This window comes from Mauremys reevesii, unplaced genomic scaffold (assembly GCF_016161935.1).
Source record: "Mauremys reevesii isolate NIE-2019 unplaced genomic scaffold, ASM1616193v1 Contig38, whole genome shotgun sequence".
Classification (NCBI taxonomy): Eukaryota; Metazoa; Chordata; order Testudines; family Geoemydidae; genus Mauremys; species Mauremys reevesii.
Genome location: NW_024100849.1, coordinates 102,637 through 122,663, shown reverse-complemented (window position 1 = coordinate 122,663; position 20,027 = coordinate 102,637). Strand labels below are relative to the sequence as shown.

Genomic DNA, 20,027 nt, shown 5'->3' with positions numbered 1-20,027 from the left:
CCTGTTGGGTTGGAAGGGACAGACACGTTTTGTTATGTGGCACAGTGGCACAGGGATAGGAGAATTCGAACAGCTATTGAAGCCGGTCTCCCAGCTGAGCCTGAATTTATCTCCTTGGTGGCCCAAACATATTGTGCGACATACCTTGCTTACCACATACAATTGGACTTTTTAACATATATATATATCATTGTGACATCATCACAACATCTGATCAAAAGGTGCAAAAATTAGAAATTCAAGTCAAGCAAATAATTATTTATTGGGTGATTATGAAACAATAACTCCATGATCCAAGGAATTATTCAGTGACAGACCTGGAAACATACAAATTAAAAGCCAGCCACACTGAGCGGCATAAGGGCAGCTCTCTCTGCTACAGCCAGAAATATCACACCAAGACAAAGCGTCCCTGCAATGCACATCGTATGCGGCCTCCCTCAGTGCACCAGGGTTCCTCACCAGCAGGTGGCTGGGAAATATTCTAGTTTGAAAATTAAGGTGCTTTCTGAGGTGCTGAGACCTGCATGTCACAGCCCAGCCTGTCCATGGGCCTGCTTACAAATCCACTTAGAAGGCAGAGTGCAGTTGGCATCATTCCACCACTTCAGCTCCATTGTGCGGGTCTCAACACAGTCTTCTCTGCCTCCTGTCCCCTGATGCCAGTTGTCTGGCTGATTCTCCTCCCAGAACCTACAGATCAGAGTGTTAATGTCTCCGTGGAGAACCACAGCCAATTCCTGAGCTCAGTTCTGCTCTGTGGACTCTGTTGTTGGCAGGGGACCAAGACACCCAGCAATGACGCGGTGAAGCGATGCACCCCCCGGCCACCCCTCAGAGTTCTCCACAGCTCTTGTGGCCATGGTAACGAAGGGCTTCTGACGGCCGGGGGTAGCAACTGCCCTGCGCCTGACAGGCCAGCAAAGAGCCAAAGTCAGTGTGTGGCTCCAAATGCTGAGCAGCAGCAACTCGGATCTCAGTGCCCAGAACCAGAGCAGGTGGCACAGCACGTCCCAGGCACCCCCAGGATGGGAACGCAGGAACTGGAAGAGAGGGCAGCGGGGGCCAGTCATTAACTTCTCCCTGGCCCTGCTTATGGGCCTCACCCACAGCCCACTGAGGTCACTGCACCGACTGCAGCTGGCTCCGGCCATGGCCCCGGCCCCACAGCCTCCCCGTGCCCAGCCTGACCGAGGGGAGAGCGCAGCGCAATCCCAAGGAGAGCGGGAACCTGCCGCTCACTCCAGACTCCCCTGGCTGCACTGAGTCGACTTGGGGCCAGACCCTCAGCTGGTGTAAATCCCTGTGGTTCATTCAAGTCAATGCCGAGTTACCCCAGGGGAGGCTCTGGCCCTGGGTCTCAGTGGGCACTGAACACACACTCCGTGTTGAGGCTCCTGCTCTAAGCAAAGGGGCATTAGCAGAAATTCCTGAGGGGATTCACTGCCGTCATGGCAGCGCCTGGGGCCTCCCTCAGGATCGGGCCCGCTGTACCGGGTGCTGCATAGACACCAGGGGCCGCACAGACGCTGCCCGACAGAGCTTGTGACCCAACGTGTAATAAATAATCACTTCTCTCAAGCTTTACTCACCCCCTGCTTGCGTCTGCTCTGTATTCTGTGCCGTCCACCCAGCGCCAGCTGCCTTCTGTCCCCAGGTCGGTGAGTCCAATCCAGTGATCTTGTCCCTTGGTCTCGTTGGAGATAAACTCCTGCACAACACAGTTTGCAGCATGTGCAGGTCACCCAAGAGAGGCTGCAGGATGCAGCCGCAGCTGCCTGGGCTGAACAGATTTTGGGGGAGAGGAAAGGGCGTCTGGTGGTGTGAGCAGGGCACTGGGCAGCGGGAGACGCGGTGTCCTGCCCCCAACGCTGACAGTGACTAGCTGGGAGACCCTGAGGGAGCCCTGGAGCAGCTCTGTGTCTGTGTCTGTATCTGTGTCTGCCTGGGGCTAGCAGCAGGGACCTGTCTCAGAACCCTCCCCCCACGGTCCCCTCAGAGCTGGGCTGTGGCAGGTACTGACGGGCACCTCAGAGTTCACACCAGCCCCTGCCCTTGCAGGAGGCAAAGCTCGGAGCAGAGAACTGGGTGCAAAGTCTGGCCCTGCCGGAGGGTGGGATTTTCCTCCTCCGAAAGTGCCACAGAGGCCTGGGGTGAGGGCTGCAGTGGGCACGTGGGGAGAGAGGATTCTCTGAGAGGTGCATGGCCCCTTGCACACAAGCCTTCCAGATACAGGCTTCTAGATTGTCCAGCAGGAGCTCAGGCCTGGGGAGAGGGATCAAAGGGGTCCTCACTGGGAAAGGCCATTGGGTTTGCAGGAAATGCTACATGGGAAGTAGGGAAAATCAGAAATGAGCCTGACCCCAAATCCCCCTCCCCCTGCATCTCAGACTCTGGGAAGTCCAGATCCTGGCTCTGTTCCTCTGCCTCATCTCTACTGATGGGTGAATCCCTTGAGTCAGGTACCAAGGCTTGGCATCCTCTCTGATGGTTTCCCACCTCAGCTGCCACCTTCTACTTCCTTCTGGTGTGAAACAAGGCACTGACCCATTATCTAAGCCCCTAGGAGCTTCCTGCACTCACCTGTTCTGCATGGGAGGAGACAGAGGTCAGGTGCGAGTCCTGAGACACACAGAACCGCTCGGCCTCATCCCACGACTTTTTTCCTTTTGAAAAGTAATAGAGGTTCCCACCGTAAAACCTCCAGCCCCTGGAGAGCTTTGTCAGCACGTCACCTAGGAGCAGAGACTGAGGTGAGACACCCGGGCTAAAGTCACAGGGACACATGCAGGGAGCTCAGGGTTTCTAGTGCTGCATTTCCGCTGCCCTTCAGCTGCCCCCAGCCCAGGGAGCTTCTGAATCCTGATTCTCCAGCATCACAATAAGTAACTTGTGTGGCCACATGATGGATCCCACAGAGCACTGCAGAAAGCAGACACCACGGGGTCACTCCCCCAGCACTGAAATGCAGCTGCATCTGGGCTGGAGCATGGGCACTGGTCCCAGTGCAGAGCACTACGGCTGTAACGGGAAAGGGGAGAATCACTGTTCAGCTGAGCTGGGAGGGAGAGTTCAGGTGGGGTGAATGTAGCTGCCCAAAGTGGAACATCCCCTGGTTCTGCATCAAATATTTTCAGTGATGAAGGTCTCGGGTCATTTCAGGGCCGCCCAGAGGATTCAGGGGGCCTGGGGTCTTTGGTGGCGGGGGTCCCCCGTCACCGAATTACAGCCGAAGACCCGGAGCAGAAGAAGCCCCACTTGCCCCCACCCCACCACCCGGGCGGCCCGGGGACTTTTGCACTTTGGCATCTCCCCCAACTCCCCTGCAGGGGGCGCTGGCTCAGGAATGGTTCTGAAAGCTACGCCCCATACACTGAAATCTAAGAAGAGCTGATAGCTGGGTGCTCCCATTAGGCTAACGAGGCCTAGGGTGTAATTTAACTCCACACCGATCACCACGGTGTGGGCGCAGGTGCAGCAACCAGTGATTTTTAATGGAAGAGAACTCGGTGCTGGAGAAAGTCGCTGCGTTGTCAGCCTGGGAGCCTGAAATCCTCCGTACATCCTCAGCACCAGCAGAAACGGCATCAGCCAGTACTGCAGCTAGTACTTACTGCAACAATCTTGCACTGGGGCTCGCGCTGCACTGACGTTGTCCAGCCGGATCTGGATTTCTCCATACGCTGCGCTGACATTACCCAGCTGGGTTTTCAGCAGCCGGACTCCTGCCTGCGCTTCATCCAATAGCTGCAGACCTAGAAGAAAGTCACAGCGACATCAGTGGAGATGCAGAACACTTGATTATCAGCACGTGCAGTAGAGCAGCACCTGCAGGCCCCTGTGTGCCAGGCGCTGTACGGACAGGAGGGGACAGTCCCTGCTCTCAACAGCTCACAGCCAAAATAGACGCGAGGTGGGAGAAATAAAGGATGATTATCCTGCAGGGGAACTGAGGTGCAGGGAGAAGTGCCCAAGATCACACAGGAAGTTTACAGCAGAGCTGGGAATTGACCCCAGCTCTCCTGAATTCTAGCCCTGTCCCCCCAATCTCCCCAGCCACCTCTTCCCAATCGCTCCCCCCTTGTGAGCTGTGAGCGGGTCCCCTGCAGCATGGGGCAGAGCTGGGGCTGCAAGAACATCCATGGCCCCGAGCCCTGACCCTGGGCTCCAGGCCGGGTTTTGAACAGCCCAGCGTTCAGGCGAGTTCTGTGCCGGGGTTTAGTTCAGGCCCATTTTCTGACTGGACGCTGAATAACCTGATCCATGGACGGGTTTGTATGTGCAGCCCTGTGCCAGACAGACAGACAGTTGTGAGACGTGGCCACAAGGGGGCGCTCTGCCTCCAGCAATGGGACTGTGGCAGGTACCCAAATTATTGGAGCTGCAGAGGGAGGGCTCCGGGACTGGGGGGCAAATGGAGACCCACGAGTGCAGCTCCACTGACGTCCTGCTTACACCAGGGTCTGAATTCGGCCCTGTGTGTCTCATGAGCTGCATCCGTCTTTCCCGCCAATGCAACCCTGACAATACAGGGGCCAAGGTGAAAACTATGGAGTGAAGGGAGCAACAGGGAAAGGACGGAAGATGGTGACCACTAGGCATCCTGCGCAGGAGCATGGGGCGGATGCAGCCAGCCTGCCACTGCCAGGAAGGGAGCTAGGAGGGAGCTGGGAGCAGCCACCCGTCCCTGGGAACAGAGCCTCCGCTGGCAGAGGAAGGTGCAGAGCAGCAGCTCGTTAGACAGGGGGACAGGACCACCTGGCAGGGAAGTGTATGGAGGGGAGCAGGAGGATGCCAGGCACCCACCATCCCTGTAGGCCGGAGAGTGCTCAGCTTCCAAGCCAAGGGAGGGGAACTGACCCACTCTGATGCCTAAGACCCTCGTCCTGCGACTTACTGTCCGATCCCTTTGCGGATGCGTCCAAGGTGTTGTCAGGCTGCAGAGAGACTTGGAGCTTCTGCGCCGCTTCTTCAACCGCTTGCAGCTTGCTCTGTGCCCGGAGATCTAGAAATCACACGTCTGCAGGTCAGCGACCGAACCGAACTGCGGCTGGAGACCAGCCGCGCCCAGAGAAGGAACATGCTCCGAGCGCGAGGCTGTTCTCTATGACATCTTTTATTTTAATCTTGGACAGCTCCCCTCCCGAGGAGGGACACCGGCACAGCCAGGGCCCCGTTCGGGGCTCTCTCCTGGTGTATGTTACACCGTCTTAACGTAGGGTGTCTGCTCCGTGGAGCAGGGAGCTACAAAGTCCAGCAGAGCCGACTGAGAGTAAATCTCAGGAACAGACGCCTCGGGAAGTTGTGGAAGCTCTTTCATGGGAGGTTTTCAAAAGGAGGCTGGAGCCGTCTGTCTGGGATGGGTCAGACACAATAAATTCTGCATCTTGCCAGGGGTTAGACTAGATGCCCCTGCGGTCCCTTCTCACCTGATGGTTCTGGGATTCTGTGACCTGGGTGCAGCTTCTGGGCACTATGGCCGGCCAAGTGCCGATCCTGACAGCTCCACTCCTGGTGTGTCTCAGGGGCCTCTCTGCTAACTGGAGGATCAGACCCTTAGAAGTGTTCAGGCACCAAACTACAAGTGATTTCAATGGAAACCAGGAGCCCAAATGCCTCTGAGGATCTGGGCTTGCAGACTAATGGCCAGCTGCTCAGATGGTGTCAATCTGACTTCAGAGGAGCTACTTCAATTTACACCTGCAGAGCATCTGTCCCTAAAAATCAGCCTTCACTTCCCTTAGGGTTGCAGTGTCAACACAGCGATGCCCCAGGGAGTTCTCTTCCAGCTTGTGCACCATCAACAGACTTGTGATCTAGCTGCTGCCTGTGGAATCTTTCCCACAATCCATCGTACGTCTCTGGCTCCTTTCTCTGCAGTATCTGAGCACCTCACAGTCTTTAATATATTATTTAATGTCGCACAACACCCCTGTGAAGTAGGGAAGTCTCCTCCCCCCGTTTTACAGGTGGAGAACTGAGGCAGAGACAGGTCTCATAGACCTTACAGCCAGAAGGGCCCATCATGATCATAATCTGACCTCCTACAGGCCACAGAACCTCACCCACCCACTCCTGTAATAGTCCCATAACCTTTGGCTGAGTTACTGAAGCCCTCAAACCATGATCTAAAGACTTCAAGTTACAGAGAATCCACCATTTACACTAGTTCAAACCTGCAAGTGACCCGTGCCCCAGGCTGCAAAAAACCTCAGGGTCTCTGCCAATCTGATTTGGGGGAAAATTCCTTCCCGACCCCATTGAAAGGTGCATCAGGACTCTGTTAAATGGGAGACTACAACTGATCATGCTCAAAGGTGAACTGTCAGGCTGGGGGAGGTTACTAGTGGAGTTCCTCAGGGATCACTCTTAGGACAAATCTTATTTAATGTTTTCATTAAAGACATTGGCACAAAAAGGGGAGTGCGCTAATGAATTCTGCACATGACACAAAGTTGGGAGGTATTGCCAGCATGGAGGAGAACCGGAATATCATACGAATAGAGCTCGACCTTGAAATCTGGAGTATTAGAAATGCAATGAAATTCAGTAGTGCAAAGTGCAAGGTCATTCACATAGGGATTAACAGCAATATTAATCCCCATCTTCTCCAAATTGACTAATAATTTCCCTTGTGGAACTGTATCCAATGTCACTGAAATCCAGAGAGATGAGATCTACTGCATTTCCTTTCTCTAAAAGATGAGTTATCTTCTCAAAGAAAGGGAAGGCTGGTCTGGCATGATGTACCTTTTGTAAAACCATGTCATCGTTTATCCTTATTACCCTGAACCTCTATGCCCCTAATTACTTTCTCCTTCCAAATTTGTTTGAAGACCTAGCATACAATTGAGGTCAAATTAGTCATAGGGTCTGACCCCTGAGTTTATGGATTCACTAAAAATCCTTGCTGGTGGGCTTGCAACTTCACGTGCCAGTTCCTTTAATATTCTTGGATGGAGATTATCCAGGCCCCCCAGTTTGGTCCTATTAAGATGTTTGAGTATGACTTCCACCTCAGGTGTGGTAATTTCTACTTCCTTATCCTCGTTCCCATTAGCCAGCCTGCCACTAGGCCAAAACTCCCAATTCCCTTTAATAAGATCGGAGGCAAAATATTTGTTTAGGCATTTGCCCATGCCTAGATTATCTTCAATCTCCACACACCCTCCTCTCGGGCAGTCCCTTTGTGTTTATATGGCTATAGAACCCTTTACTGTTGGTTTTAATTCCCTTTGCAAGGTCCAGCTCTGCTTGGCTCTTGCAGTTCTCACTTTTCCCTGCACTTTCTGACCTCCAAGAGGTGGCTTTTCTTCCTGATCCATCCCATCTTCCATTCCTTGTAGGATTTCTGCTGTCTCCTAATCACCTGTGTGAGACACTTGTTCATCCAGCCTGGCCCGCAACCCTTCCCTAGGAAGGTTTTCCCCTAGCTTGGGATACAGGCTTCAGAGAGCTTCTGCAACTTGGACTTAAAGTAATTCCAAGCCATTCTCCAGCCTTCCTCCCATTCCTTCTGCATGCAACTCCTCTTGTCTTTTGTTCTCCCTTGCGATCTACTGCAAGTCATCCTCTGTCCTCCTGGGGCTCCGAACTCTGGGTATGTACATTGACTCTTCCCCTCTTCTTGTAGGACTAGCTGCTCTTCTCTTCTCCCTGACGTCCCACCTTCTGCTACTCCCTGCTGCAGCCTTCTTCACTTTCCAACTCAGCAAACCTGTTCCTGAGCTCTACTTCTCCTTCACTAGCTGGTCTTTTCCTCTGCCCGGTTCTCATCATCACGTTTCCACTGGCCACTTTACTCACCCAGCAGTCTCCCCTCCACGTTCTCCAGTCCAGCTTGGATCTGCCAGCCTTGAGTTTTCCCCTCAGCCTCCTCTCGCCTTCCCTCCATCATTCACTCGAATCCCCTTCAAAACTCAACCATAGTTTCCACCTGCATCTCCAAACCTCGGCTCTTCTCTTCCATCAGCTCTCTCAGACGGCGCGTCATACAAACAAGCTCTTTTCAGGTAGCTGCACCAGGAACATGTACATCCTGCAGCTTCCACATCCGGTCATCTTCACTGTCTGTTCCATTGCTTGGGTCACTACCACTGCTGCCTCTGTGTCTGTCACACCCTTCCTGCCTAAGCGCCTGCCAAGGAGAAAGGAAACCCCACCAAACACAAAAACAGAACGCCACCCCCCAAAAAAACTCTCCTTACAATCGCGCACGCTAACTTGACCATCGTTAGCATTAGAAGGTTTGTGCTAGTATCAAACCAGTAGGGCAAGATCTCCTTTTGAACTCTCTGGAGTAGGAGATTTATTTGGAGGGACAGACTAGAAATGTGGTCGATATTCTGCTGAAATGTGGAGGTGCCCCCCAACCCCCCCAGTCGAGCCAGCTGGCCTGTATGGAAGCTGGCAAACGTTGGGCTTGGAGCTGCAGTTGAACTTACATAGAAGCGTCACAGCAAGGAGGGACGTGGCCAGGGCCAGACCCAGGAGGAGAAGGACAGGAATGACGATGCCCCCCGCCCTGTGCCGCCAAGGGACCGATGTCTTGAGAGACTTTCCTTGAAGGAGAAGAAGAAACGTATCCATGGAAAGTTACAGTTCAAATGCCACTGACCGAGGAAACTCCACCCCCCAAATCCAATACCTGCTCAGCCTCCTTGTCCCTGACTGTGGTTAACAGCAACAGCGGAATGAGGCCAAATAAGGTCAGAACCGACCGGAACTCGAATGTGAAAAGCGACCCTCCCTAAATCAGGAGTGACTCTAGTGCCAGGCAGGCGTCCTGTGAGAGAGATCTGGGAGCAGGATTTCCCCCGTGCCTCAGCATTTCTTCAGAGAGAAGTTTAAGGCTTGTGAAGTCCAGGCCCAAAGGAGTATTTTTAAGTGAGAAAAGGAACCTGAAACAACTTATGAAATATGAACTCAACGAGGCAGTGAAATGAGGGGAAATGATTCTATGCAGGGGAAAAGTGGGGCTGACAGCAGCAGTGTGCTCAGAAGGGCCTTTCTACAGCATCCCTGTCTGATAACCCATCCCCAGGATGCTGGGCTCCTCCCTGCAAGGCAGCCAAGGTGCGAATCACAGGGCAAAGCCAGAAGACTGTGTCTCCCCTGCACATTAAAGGGAGAAGACGAGAGCTGCATTCGAGCCAGGATCTATGTGTGGACAGAAGTAAGTGTGCTCGGTGTGCTCTGGATTAGGTCTCCCCAAGGTGAACGGCAGCTGCTTGGAGACACAAGACTGTCAGATTCTCCTCTCCCTGAAAGTCTCAGCCTGCCGCACCCCCTCCCTGTCTGATCTGGGCCTCAGCCATTAGCTCGCGCCGCTCCCCCATGGGGTGTGGTTCCTGGAACCAGCAGACAACACTCAGATGCCCAGATAATCCCCTTACATTGCAGCAGTGGCTTCTCTCACGCTAACCAAAGGGTGAAGCTGCCTCTCACTAATGTACTGAGTTTACAGTTCTCAGCCTTTCCTGAAACAGATTCTGGGAAGAGCTTCTCTGTCACCCAGCGCAGGCTACATTCCCCTTGTGTTTTCCTTTGTCGCTGCAGAGAGCCTAGCTGAGCTCGGTGCGGAGCTGCAGCTGCCTTCGGCCGCACCCTCCACTTCTGTCTCCTGACCCTTCCTGGGCGTCTTTCATGTGTTCAAATCCAGAACAGCTGCCACACGGCATCTGGATTGCACTGAAACCAAAGGGGATAAACAACCCCCAGAGCAGGCCCTTGTTCAGCTGACACCTGCACAACCAAATGTAGGAACATAAAAATGGCCAGACTGGGTCAGAGCAAAGGTCCATCCAGCCCAGTGTCCTGTCTGCCGACAGTGGCCAGTGCCAGGTGCCCCAGAGGGAATGAACAGAACAGGGAATCATCAAGTGATCCAGCCCGTCACCCATTCCCAGCTTCTGGCAAACAGACGCTAGACACACAGCTAGAACTCCTGGGAGAGGCTGATGGTGGCAGTGAGCTGGGGAGGGGGAGCCTGGCTGGCTTTTATGGCCAGCCCATGGCACTGCGCTGCCCGGCAGGAGGCTGGGATGCTGTGCAGGGACTCCCATCTCTCCCCCTGTGCCCTTCTCCCGCTGGGGACTGGCAGGGGAGAGAACGCACTGGGAAGCACTGACCGAGCACCCTCGCCCACTGCCCGTGGTGCTGTCTGGCCAGCACAAGGCTGAGCTCTGGGGACGTGGTCAGTGGAGCAAGCGATCGCTGCCCAGGATGCTCTGCAGAGACCACAAAGCCAAGGAGAGGCCAGCGGGAGTCCAGGGTCTGGTGCAGCCTCTTGTGCTTACCTTTGGGCTGGGGAGCAGCTTCCGCCAACTCCATGTGGTCGTAGATATTCTCGCTCGACATTTTCCTGCCTTCGCACTGAGCCGAGCCCCTGATCACTGGCCTGTGGGTCCTTTCTGCAGCCTGCTGGGTTAGAGCCTCCCTCTGACAGCAGCCCTGGCCCAGAAATAGAAATGGGAAGTGATGCCTGGTGGTGAGAGCCATCCTGTCGCCAGCTGGGCCATGTGTGGTCAGCGCTAGTGGTGGAAGCGAGAGTTCAGGCAATGGGCTAGAGCTGGGTCCAGCGTCGGCAGCATCCGGGAAATGGGCCCAGGGTCAGAAGCCAAATGGCAGAGCCAGGGTGGGGGGCACAGAGGCAGAGCCCGGGATCAGTACCAGCGAGACAGACGCCCAAGCCAGAAGTGGGGGGCCAAGCAGTGAGTGAGGCAGGGGCAGGGCTGGGCATCAAACCGGACGTCTGAAGCCGACGGGGAGCAGCGGCTGGAGCAGAGCAGGAGCAGGGCCTGGCAGCCGGCCGGAGCAGGGCCTGGACGAAGAGGAAGCACAGCTGCAGCAGCAAGATCCACATTGAGCAGCCACTGATCTCAGCTGGGTGCCAGGCTTCTAAGCAGGCTGGTGAGAGTCGGCCAGCAGCTGTCCCCGCCGGTCCGGTCCCTGACAAGACCTGGCAATAGGGACTCCCGGTTTCTATTCCTTGCTCTGCTCCTGACTCACTGGGAGACTGTGGGCAAGTTACCTGACCTGTCTGTGCCTCAGTTTCCCCCCCATTTACCATTCTAAGGAAATAGGTGAGGGGATCGGGGGGACCAGGGCTTTGGTAAGGGCCTACAGAGCCTTTCAGCTCAAGGCAGACGGGTAAAAGCCAACCAAAGTTGCCACGTCTCACGAGATAAATATGCGACCCTGCCCTTCAAAAACAAGCCCAACCCCCCAAACCAAGCAGGTCGGTCAGAGGTGACATGAGCTGCCCCGGGGCTGGCCAGCCGCCCCCGGGTTCCTGGTCCCAACTTCCACCCCCGGCCAGTGTCCCCTTTTGTTCTCCTCCGACAGCCCTGAACCCCCGCCCTCTCGGGAACCCTGCGGGAGGGGCAGGGAGGTGAGCTGAGGAAGGGCGGGAAGCAGGGGGAGGAAGGATGCGGGTGGAGGGGAGAGATGGTTGGAGGGGGAAGCAGGGGGTGGGGGAGAGGCGGGGGATAGGGAAGGAGGGGGAGTGGAGAGGTGGTTGTTTGAGGAAGGAGTGTGGGGGCATGGAGGGGAGAGATGGGTGGATGGGGAAGGAAGGAGCAGGGGAGGAGGAGGGAGTGGAGGAGAGACGGGTGGATGAGGGAAGGAGGTGAGAGGGAAGAGGAAGACAGCACTTTCTCGGCAGTGCCTGGCCATAGGTGCTGGATGTAGGTGGGCTGCCGCACCCCGTGGCTGGAATCATAGAATCACAGGGTTGGAAGGGACCTCAGGAGGTATCTAGTCCAACCCCCTGCTCAAAGCAGGACCAATCCCAACTAAATCATCCCAGCCAGGGCTTTGTCAAGCCTGACCTTAAAAACCTCTAAGGAAGGAGATTCCACCACCTCCCTAGGGAACCCATTCCAGTTTTTCACCACCCTACTAGTGAAAAAGTTTTTCCTAATATCCAACCTAAACCTCCCCCTCTGCAACTTGAGACCATTACTCCTTCTTCTGTCCTCTTCTACCACTGAGAACAGTCTAGATCCATCCTCTTTGGAACCCCCTTTCAGGTAGTTGAAAGCAGCTATCAAATCCCCCCTCACTCTTCTCTTCTGCAGACTAAACAATCCCAGTTCCCTCAGCCTCTCCTCATAAGTCATGTGCTCCAGCCCCCTAATCATTTTTGTTGCCCTCCGCTGGACTCTCTCCAATTTATCCACATCCTTCTTGTAGGGGGCCCAAAACTGGACACAGTACTCCAAATGAGGCCTCACCAGTGCTGAGTAGAGGGGAATGATCACATCCCTCGATCTGCTGGAAATGCCCCTACTTATACAACCCAAAATGCCATTAGCCTGTTTGGCAACGAGGGCACACTGTTGACTCATATTCAGCTTTTCGTCCACCGTAACCCCTAGGTCCTTTTCTGCAGAACTGCTGCCCAGCCATTCGGTCCCTAGTCTGTAGCAGTGCATGGGATTCTTCCGTCCTAAGTGCAGGACTCTGCACTTGTCCTTGTTGAACCTCATCAGATTTCTTTTGGCCCAATCCTCTAATTTGTCTAGGTCCCTCTGTATCCTATCCCTACCCTCCAGCGTATCAACCACTCCTCCCAGTTTAGTGTCATCTGCAAACTTGCTAAAGATGCAGTCCACACCATCCTCCAGATCGTTAATGAAGATATTGAACAAAACCGGCCCCAGCACCGACCCTTGGGGCACTCCACTTGATACCGGCTGCCAACTAGACATGGAACCATTGATCACTACCCGTTGAGCCCGACCGTCTAGCCAGTTTTCTATCCACCTTACCGTCCATTCATCCAGCCCATACTTCTTTAACTTGCTGGCAAGATACTGTGGGAGACTGTATCAAAAGCTTTGCTAAAGTCCAGAAATAGCACATCCACTGCTTTCCCCTCCTCCACAGAGCCGGTTATCTCCTCATAGAAGGCAATTAGATTAGTCAGGCATGACTTGCCCTTGGTGAATCCATGCTGACTGTTCCTGATCACTTTCCCCTCCTTTAAGTGGTTCAGAATTGATTCCTTGAGGACCTGCTCCATGATTTTTCCAGGGACTGAGGTGAGACTGACTGGCCTGTAGTTCCCTGGATCTTCCTTATTCCCTTTTTTAAAGATGGGCACTACATTAGCCTTTTTCCAGTCATCCGGGACCTCCCCCGATCGCCATGATTTTTCAAAGATAATGACCAATGGCTCTGCAATCTCATCGGCCAACTCCTTTAGCACCCTCGGATGCAGCGCATCCGGCCCCATGGGCTTGTGCTCGTCCAGCTTTTCTAAATAGTCCCGAACTACTTCTTTCCCCACAGAGAGCTGGTCACCTCTGTGACGTTATTGATATAAATGGGGACCATATAGAACATGGGTTGCAACCAAGGTCCTGTAGTGGCACCAAATCCTAAGTAAAGGGGGTCATATAAGGTGTCTAAGACCAGGTTATGGGTTGCTGGTTATAATTATGCTGTCTGTGTGTCTGTATCATTTTTAGTTGAAGTTATGAATGTTGGCTCTATGCTGTCAGTATTTCAAGTTTTTGCTGTGCTTCTGGGGGAAGCCTCCCAGACAAGCTGGTGTTAGCTCTGCCTAGCCTGTTTGATGGCCCATTAAGGACCATTAAGGACACAATGGACCCATGGAGAGAAGGCAGACACGCCTTGTGACTCAGCAAAGTATGCAGGGACTGGCTCATGTGACTCAAGGCTCCATTTTTGCTGTAAAATTCCACAGTGAAGACAAAGGGATTCTTACACCTGGAAAAGTCTATATAAGCCTAATGCCTCATCTCCATCTTGTCTTCAATCCTGCTTCTGACCTCTGGAGGGACTTTGCCACAAACTGAAGCTCTACACCAGGGACTGAGGACCCATCCCAGCGGGGGATGTTCCAGAGACTTAATCTAAACCTGCAGTTTACTCCAGCACTGCTGCAAGCCTGAACTAAGAACTTTGCCATTACTGTATGTAATTGATTGCATTTAACCAATTCTACCTCTCTTCTCTACCTTTTTCCCTTTGTAAATAAACCTTTAGATTTTAGATTCTAAAGGATTGGCAACAGCGTGATTTGTGGGTAAGATCTGATGTGTATATTGACCTGGGTCTGGGGCTTGGTCCTTTGGGATCGAGGGAACCTTTTTCTTTTATTGGGGTGTTGGTTTTCATAACCATTCATCCCCAGGACGAGTGCACTGGTGGTGATACTGGGAGACTGGAGTGTCTAAGGAAATTGTTTGTGTGACTTGTGGTAAGCCAGTGGGGTGAGACCAAAGTCCTTTTTGTCTGGCTGGTTTGGTTTGCCTTAGAGGTGGAAAACCCCCAGCCTAGGGCTGTAACTGCCCTGTTTAAGCAATTGGTCCTGATTTGGCACTCTCAGTTGGGTCCCGCCAGAATCGCTCCGTCACAACCTCCTCCCCATACCGTGCTGCAGAGTGCAGCTGTCTGGGAGCTGACCTTGTCTGTGAAGACAGAGGCAAAAAAAGCATTGAGTACACTAGCTTTCTCCACATCCTCTGTCACTAGGTTCCCTCCCTCATTCAGCAAGGGGCCCACACTTTCCTTGACTTTCTTCTTGTTGCTAACATACCTGAAGAAACCCTTCTTGTTACTCCTAACATCTCCGGCTAGCTGCAACTCCAAGTGTGATTTGGCCTTCCTAATTTCACTCCTGCATGCCTGAGCAATACTTTTATACTCCTCCCTGGATATTTGTCCAATCTTCCACTTCTTATAAGCTGTTTTTTTATGTTTAAGACGAGCGAGGATTTCACTGTTGAGCCAAGCTGGTCGCCTGCCATATTTACTTTTCTTCCTACACATCAGGATGGTTTGTTCCTGCAACCTCAATAAGGTTTCTTTAAAAACCTACAGCCAGCTTTCCTCGACTCCTTTCCCCATCATGTTATTCTCCCAGGGGACCTTGCCCATCAGTTCCCTGAGGGAGTCGAAGTCTGCTTTTCTGAAGTCCAGGGTCTCTGTTCTACTGCTCTCCTTTCTTCCTTGTGTCAGATCCTGAACTCGACCATCTCATGGTCACTGCCAAGGTTCCCATCCACTATTGCTTCCTCTACTATTTCTTCCCTGTTTGTGAGCAGCAGGTCAAGAAGAGCTTTTCCCCTAGTTGGTTCCTCCAGCACTTGCACCAGGAAATTGTCCCCTACGCTTTCCAGAAACTTCCTGGATTGTCTGTGCACCGCTGTATTGCTCTCCCAGCAGATATCAGGGTGATTAAAGTCACCCATGAGAACCAGGGCCTGTGATCTAGCAACTTCTGTTAGTTGCTGGAAGAAAGCCTCGTCCACCTCATCCCCCTGGTTTGGTGGTCTGTAGCAGACTCCCACCACGACATCACCCTTGTTGTTCATACTTCTAAATTTAATCCAGAGACTCTCAGGTTTTTCTGCAGTTTCATACTGGAGCTCTGAGCAGTCATACTGCTCGCTTACATACAAGGCAACTCCCCCACCCTTTCTGCCCTGCCTATCCTTCCTGAACAGTTATATCCATCCATGACAGTACTCCAGTCATGTGAGTTATCCCACCAAGTCTCTGTTATTCCAATTACATGCTCTTCCCTCTCTTCGTGAGGTGGAGCCCATCTCTGCCTAGCAATCCTTCTTCTTGGAACACCATCCCATGGTCAAAGAATCCAAACCCTTCTCTCCAACACCATCTGCGTAGCCATTCGTTGATTTCCATGATTCGACGGAAATGGAAGCGGTTTCCCTCACATGCAGGGTTACAGTTCGGTTCAGTGGCTCTCAGCACCCCACTATTCACATTGTTCCAGCCCCCTGGGCCCAGCCTTTCATGGCCCCCTCTTGCGGGTGGGGCTCTGGCGAGAGCGTAAAGGCATCATCCCCGTGCGCGGCGCGTGCGATTGGCTGTCGGAGGTTGTGCGGTGGAGGGGCTGGGCCTGGGACAGACTGGGTCCTCTCCCCTCCTGGGACACCCCCAGCTCCGCCCCAGCCATGGCATCCTGCTCTGTGTCCTGGGCCCGCTTGTGTTGTGGGGCCTCCAGCGTCATCCCGCTGAAGCACGGTGAGGGGCAGGCTGGGGGCAGTGTGGGGCCAGGCCTGTGTCCTGCTCCTTGCCTCCGGACCATGTCCCCTCCCCCCCGACCTTGGCGCCCTGGGCAGTCACCCACATCGCCCGCCCCGAAGGCCGGCCCTATCCTGGGGCATCCACGACTGTCCAAATCTGCATCTTTTTCCTATGTGTGACCATCCACGGGTGGGAGTTCTGCTGTCCAAAGAGACAGACCCTGCTCACTGCTCCGGCGGTAACATGGGATGAGAGGGGGCACGTGTGGTATCAAAGGTTAGCGTGTTACACAAGCACTCCTGGTGAGTACGAGCAGCACTGGCACAAGCAGCCAAGTGGGCACATGCCCAGCGATACACAAACGTTGGTGGCTGAACGCCGACATGACTTTGTAGCGTGGACACGGCCTCGGTCACCATCTCTGGGGCAGTACAGGAGGTTTCCAGGAAGGACAAGCAGCCTTGCAGGTTCCACATTCACCGGGAGCGGAGCCGGTCAGAGCTCAGGGGGAAGGTTACAAACATGGGAGCTAGAGACAGTCCTGGGGGCTTGGTGACTGATCCATGTGGGACCAAGGGCTGTGTCTGCTGTGAAGGCTGCATCCCAGTTCCTGAGCCACCTTGGAAACAGGCCCCTGATTCCCCATCTCACTGAAAAACGAGGAGATGCTTGTCTGTTAGCTGTGGGACGGGTGTAACCCCACGGAGATGACCGAGATTCCTGGGGCTCTGTCTGCTGGCAGCTCAGGGGGAGCCAAGGCAAACTCAGAGTCTGCCCGGCAATGACTCGGGAGTGAGATGCCCTCCCAGGGAGCTGTGGAGAGGGGAGAAGCCATTTTGAGTCAGTCTGGAGCCAGTCAGGGCAAGGGCAGGACTGGCTGTGTGGGAGGTGGGGAGTCCCAGGTCTGCAGGCAGGTTCCCCCTGAGAACTGGCCTCTAGGGACCACACAGCAGATCCCTCAGCTGGGTTTTCCTTCTCCACTGATGATTCCCCGTTTGTAGAGTTTTCCCCAGCCAGGCTGAGTTCGCCCTCCAGCTCCCTAGGGGAGACCAGGCCCCACATGCTCAGCTCTGCTCTGGCTGCGAGTCCAGGGCTGCTGCCTGCTGGGGGGGTGTCTGGGCGCTGGGCTGGGAGACGACAGTTTGTATGTTAGTGTAGTTGTGTAACCTGCACCTTGAGCCCTGCACCCCTTTGTGGGGAGGGGAAATCCTGGGACCGACGCAGCCTGACTCCTGCCTGAGGAGGATCCCGGCCAGCAGAGACCAGCCCCTCTGCAGTGATCGAGGGGTCCAGAGTCAGCTCTGAACCTGAGGATTATTCCTGGAGTTTGTGAGGGCACCAGCTTTTACTTAGTCAGTCAGAGAATTTGTTTTGGGGACCCCCTGCTCCCTGAACTGTGTCCTCAAGCCAGGGAGTGACGGTTTGGGGATTTTATAACCTGCTGCTTATTAAACCTGTGGAAGGACTTACCACCTCCTCCCACTTGTGAGTCCTTGGGGCTGTACTGAACCCAGCCAGCCACACGGCTAAACCACTGCAGAGAAGAGATCGTGGTCATAGGTCATCAAAGGCCCCAACAAGGTACACGTACTAATAGGACACTAATCGTATATTTGCTACATCAGGTCCCGTGACTGGGGAAAGTCACGGGTATTAGCAGTGTTTTACCCTGTTATGGTATGTTTGTCTCCTGTTTAATACAATTACTGTGTTGAATACATTGTATGTGTTTGTGTTGTTTCTTGGGAGTCTCCAACAATCTGGCAAGTAAGTGGGAGTTCCCCTGTGGTAAGAATTTTCCGCCCAAGCTGCCCTGGTGACCCTGCCAGGAAGAAGCAAGGCGGCTGAGGCACCGCCAAATAAATTCATAGGGAGAACTAGAGAAGATTCACCCTGCTGAGGGGGTGGCGGGATCCAGGAGAACCCAGACCTGTCCATCAACTCCTGTAAGCCAACTGGCTATACGGTGCAGCCCCCTTACTCCCTGCAGAAAGCCTCGGCATCTGGGCTGCAGCCCTCTCTCCCAGCTTCTGCCCTGCCTGCACATTCCAGTGCTTCCTGCCCTGGCCAGAGTCTCGCCACCTGCCTTCCGCTTATTGGCAACTGCCAGGTACTAGCAATGTTGTGCTGGTGGCTGAGGAGGGGCGAATAAGCAGCTAACGGAGTAGCTGCTATGATTAATAAAAGAATTAAACTTGGGTGACTGGCGTCTTTAGGGAGAGATGAGGCCAGCCAGTGCCAGAATTAGCCATCAGCTTCCCAGGATCACCAAAGCCATGACGACTAACCCAGGCAGCCTAGGAAGGGGCTGGGGACCAGGGCCCAGAGGATGGGCTGTAGAGAAGCCCTGAAAGGCAGAAAAAACATTTCCTCTGTTTGGGACTTTTTTTTGCTGCCTGTGACGTTATTGATATAAACTGGGACCATATAGAACATGGCTGCAACCAAGGTCCTGTAGTGGCACCAAATCTTAGGTAAAGGGGTCATATAAGGTGTCTAAGACCAGGTTCTGGGTTGCTGGTTATGATTATGCTGTCTGTATGTCTGTGTATCATTTTGTAGTTGAAGTTATGAATATTGGCTCTGTACTGTCTGTATTTCAAACGTATGCTGTGCTTCTGGGAGACATCCCAGACAAGTTGGTGTTAGCTCTGCCTAGCCTGCGTGATGGCCCATTAAGGACCATCAGCTACACAATTGACCCATGGAGAGAAGGCAGACACGCCTTGTAACTCGGCAAAGTATGCAGGGACTTGTCCATGTGACTCCAGACTCCATTTTCCTGTAATTTTCCACAGTGGGGACAAAGAGATTCTTACACCTGGAAAAGCCTATATATGGCTGATGCCTCATCTCCATCTTGTCTTCAGTCCTGCTTCTTACCTCTGGAGGGACTTTGTTACAAGCTGAAGCCCTACACAAGGGACTGAATGACCCATCCCAGCGGGGGATGTTCCAGAGACTTGATTTGAACCTGCAGGTTACTCCATCACTGCTACAAGCCTGAACTAAGAACTTTGCCATCACTGCATGTAATTGATTCCATTTAACCAATTCTAGCTCTTATCTCTATCTTTTTCCTTTTATGAATAAACCTTTAGATTTGAGATTCTAAAGGATTAGCGACAGCGTGATTTGTGGGTAAGATCTGATGTGTATATTGACCTGGGTCTGGGGCTTGGTCCTTTGGGGTTGAGAGAACTTTTTTCTTTTATTGGGGTGTTGGTTTTCATAACCATTCATCCCCAGGACGAGTGCACTGGTGGTGATACTGGGAGACTGGAGTGTCTAAGGAAATTGCTTGTGTGACTTGTGGTTAGCCAGTGGGGTGAAACCAAAGTCCTTTTTGTCTGGCTGGTTTGGTTTGCCTTAGAGGTGGAAAAACCCCAGCCTTGGGCTGTAACTGCCCTGTTTGAGCAATTGGTCCTGAATTGGCACTCTCAGTTGGGTCCCGCCAGAACCGCATCGTCACACTGCCCAGGAAGTGGTTATGTTTGTCCTGACTTGGCCAGAAGACCAGGCTGCAGAACACCCAGCGACAGACTGGGAAAAGCCATCACGGGGCCGAGGAAGAGGTCACCAGCGGGCACCAGAGAGGAGGACTGCTTACAGCGCCACCCCTAGTCACAAGGGCGTGCTACGGAGGTAAGGGCAATCCCTAGCAGAGGGCAATATAACTAACTCCAATCAGCATGGGTTTATGGAAAACAGAGCTGTCAAGCTAACTTGATATCTTGTTCTGACGAGATTACAAGTTTGGTGCAAGTGAACAATGTGTGTTTTAATACAGCTACATGTAAAAGCACACAGGTAGGAACAAAGAGCCTTACAAGATGGGGGGCTGTATCCTGGGAAGCAGGGACTCTGAAAAAGAATTGGGGGCTGTGGTGGATAATCAGCGGAACATGAGGTCCCAGTGCAATGCTGAGGCCAAAGGGCTAATGTGATCCTGGGCTGCATAAACAGGGGAATCTCGGGTAGGAGCAGAGAGGTTACCTTAC

At 53.3% G+C, this 20,027-nt stretch overlaps 1 protein-coding gene across 1 annotated transcript in view; it reads right to left on the bottom strand.

The window, feature by feature from the left end:
* Positions 1-243: 243 nt before the first annotated feature.
* The window catches only part of LOC120393931 (C-type lectin domain family 4 member F-like), a 36,998-nt gene continuing 17,214 nt past the window's right edge, over positions 244-20,027 (bottom strand). The window contains exons 4-7 of the mRNA XM_039518390.1: positions 3,615-3,755; positions 2,584-2,735; positions 1,593-1,711; positions 244-693 (exon numbers count right to left, since the gene is read on the bottom strand). Coding sequence (XP_039374324.1) covers positions 531-693; positions 1,593-1,711; positions 2,584-2,735; positions 3,615-3,755 — 575 coding nt within the window. The 3' untranslated portion in view covers positions 244-530. The remainder of the gene's footprint in view (positions 694-1,592; positions 1,712-2,583; positions 2,736-3,614; positions 3,756-20,027) is intronic.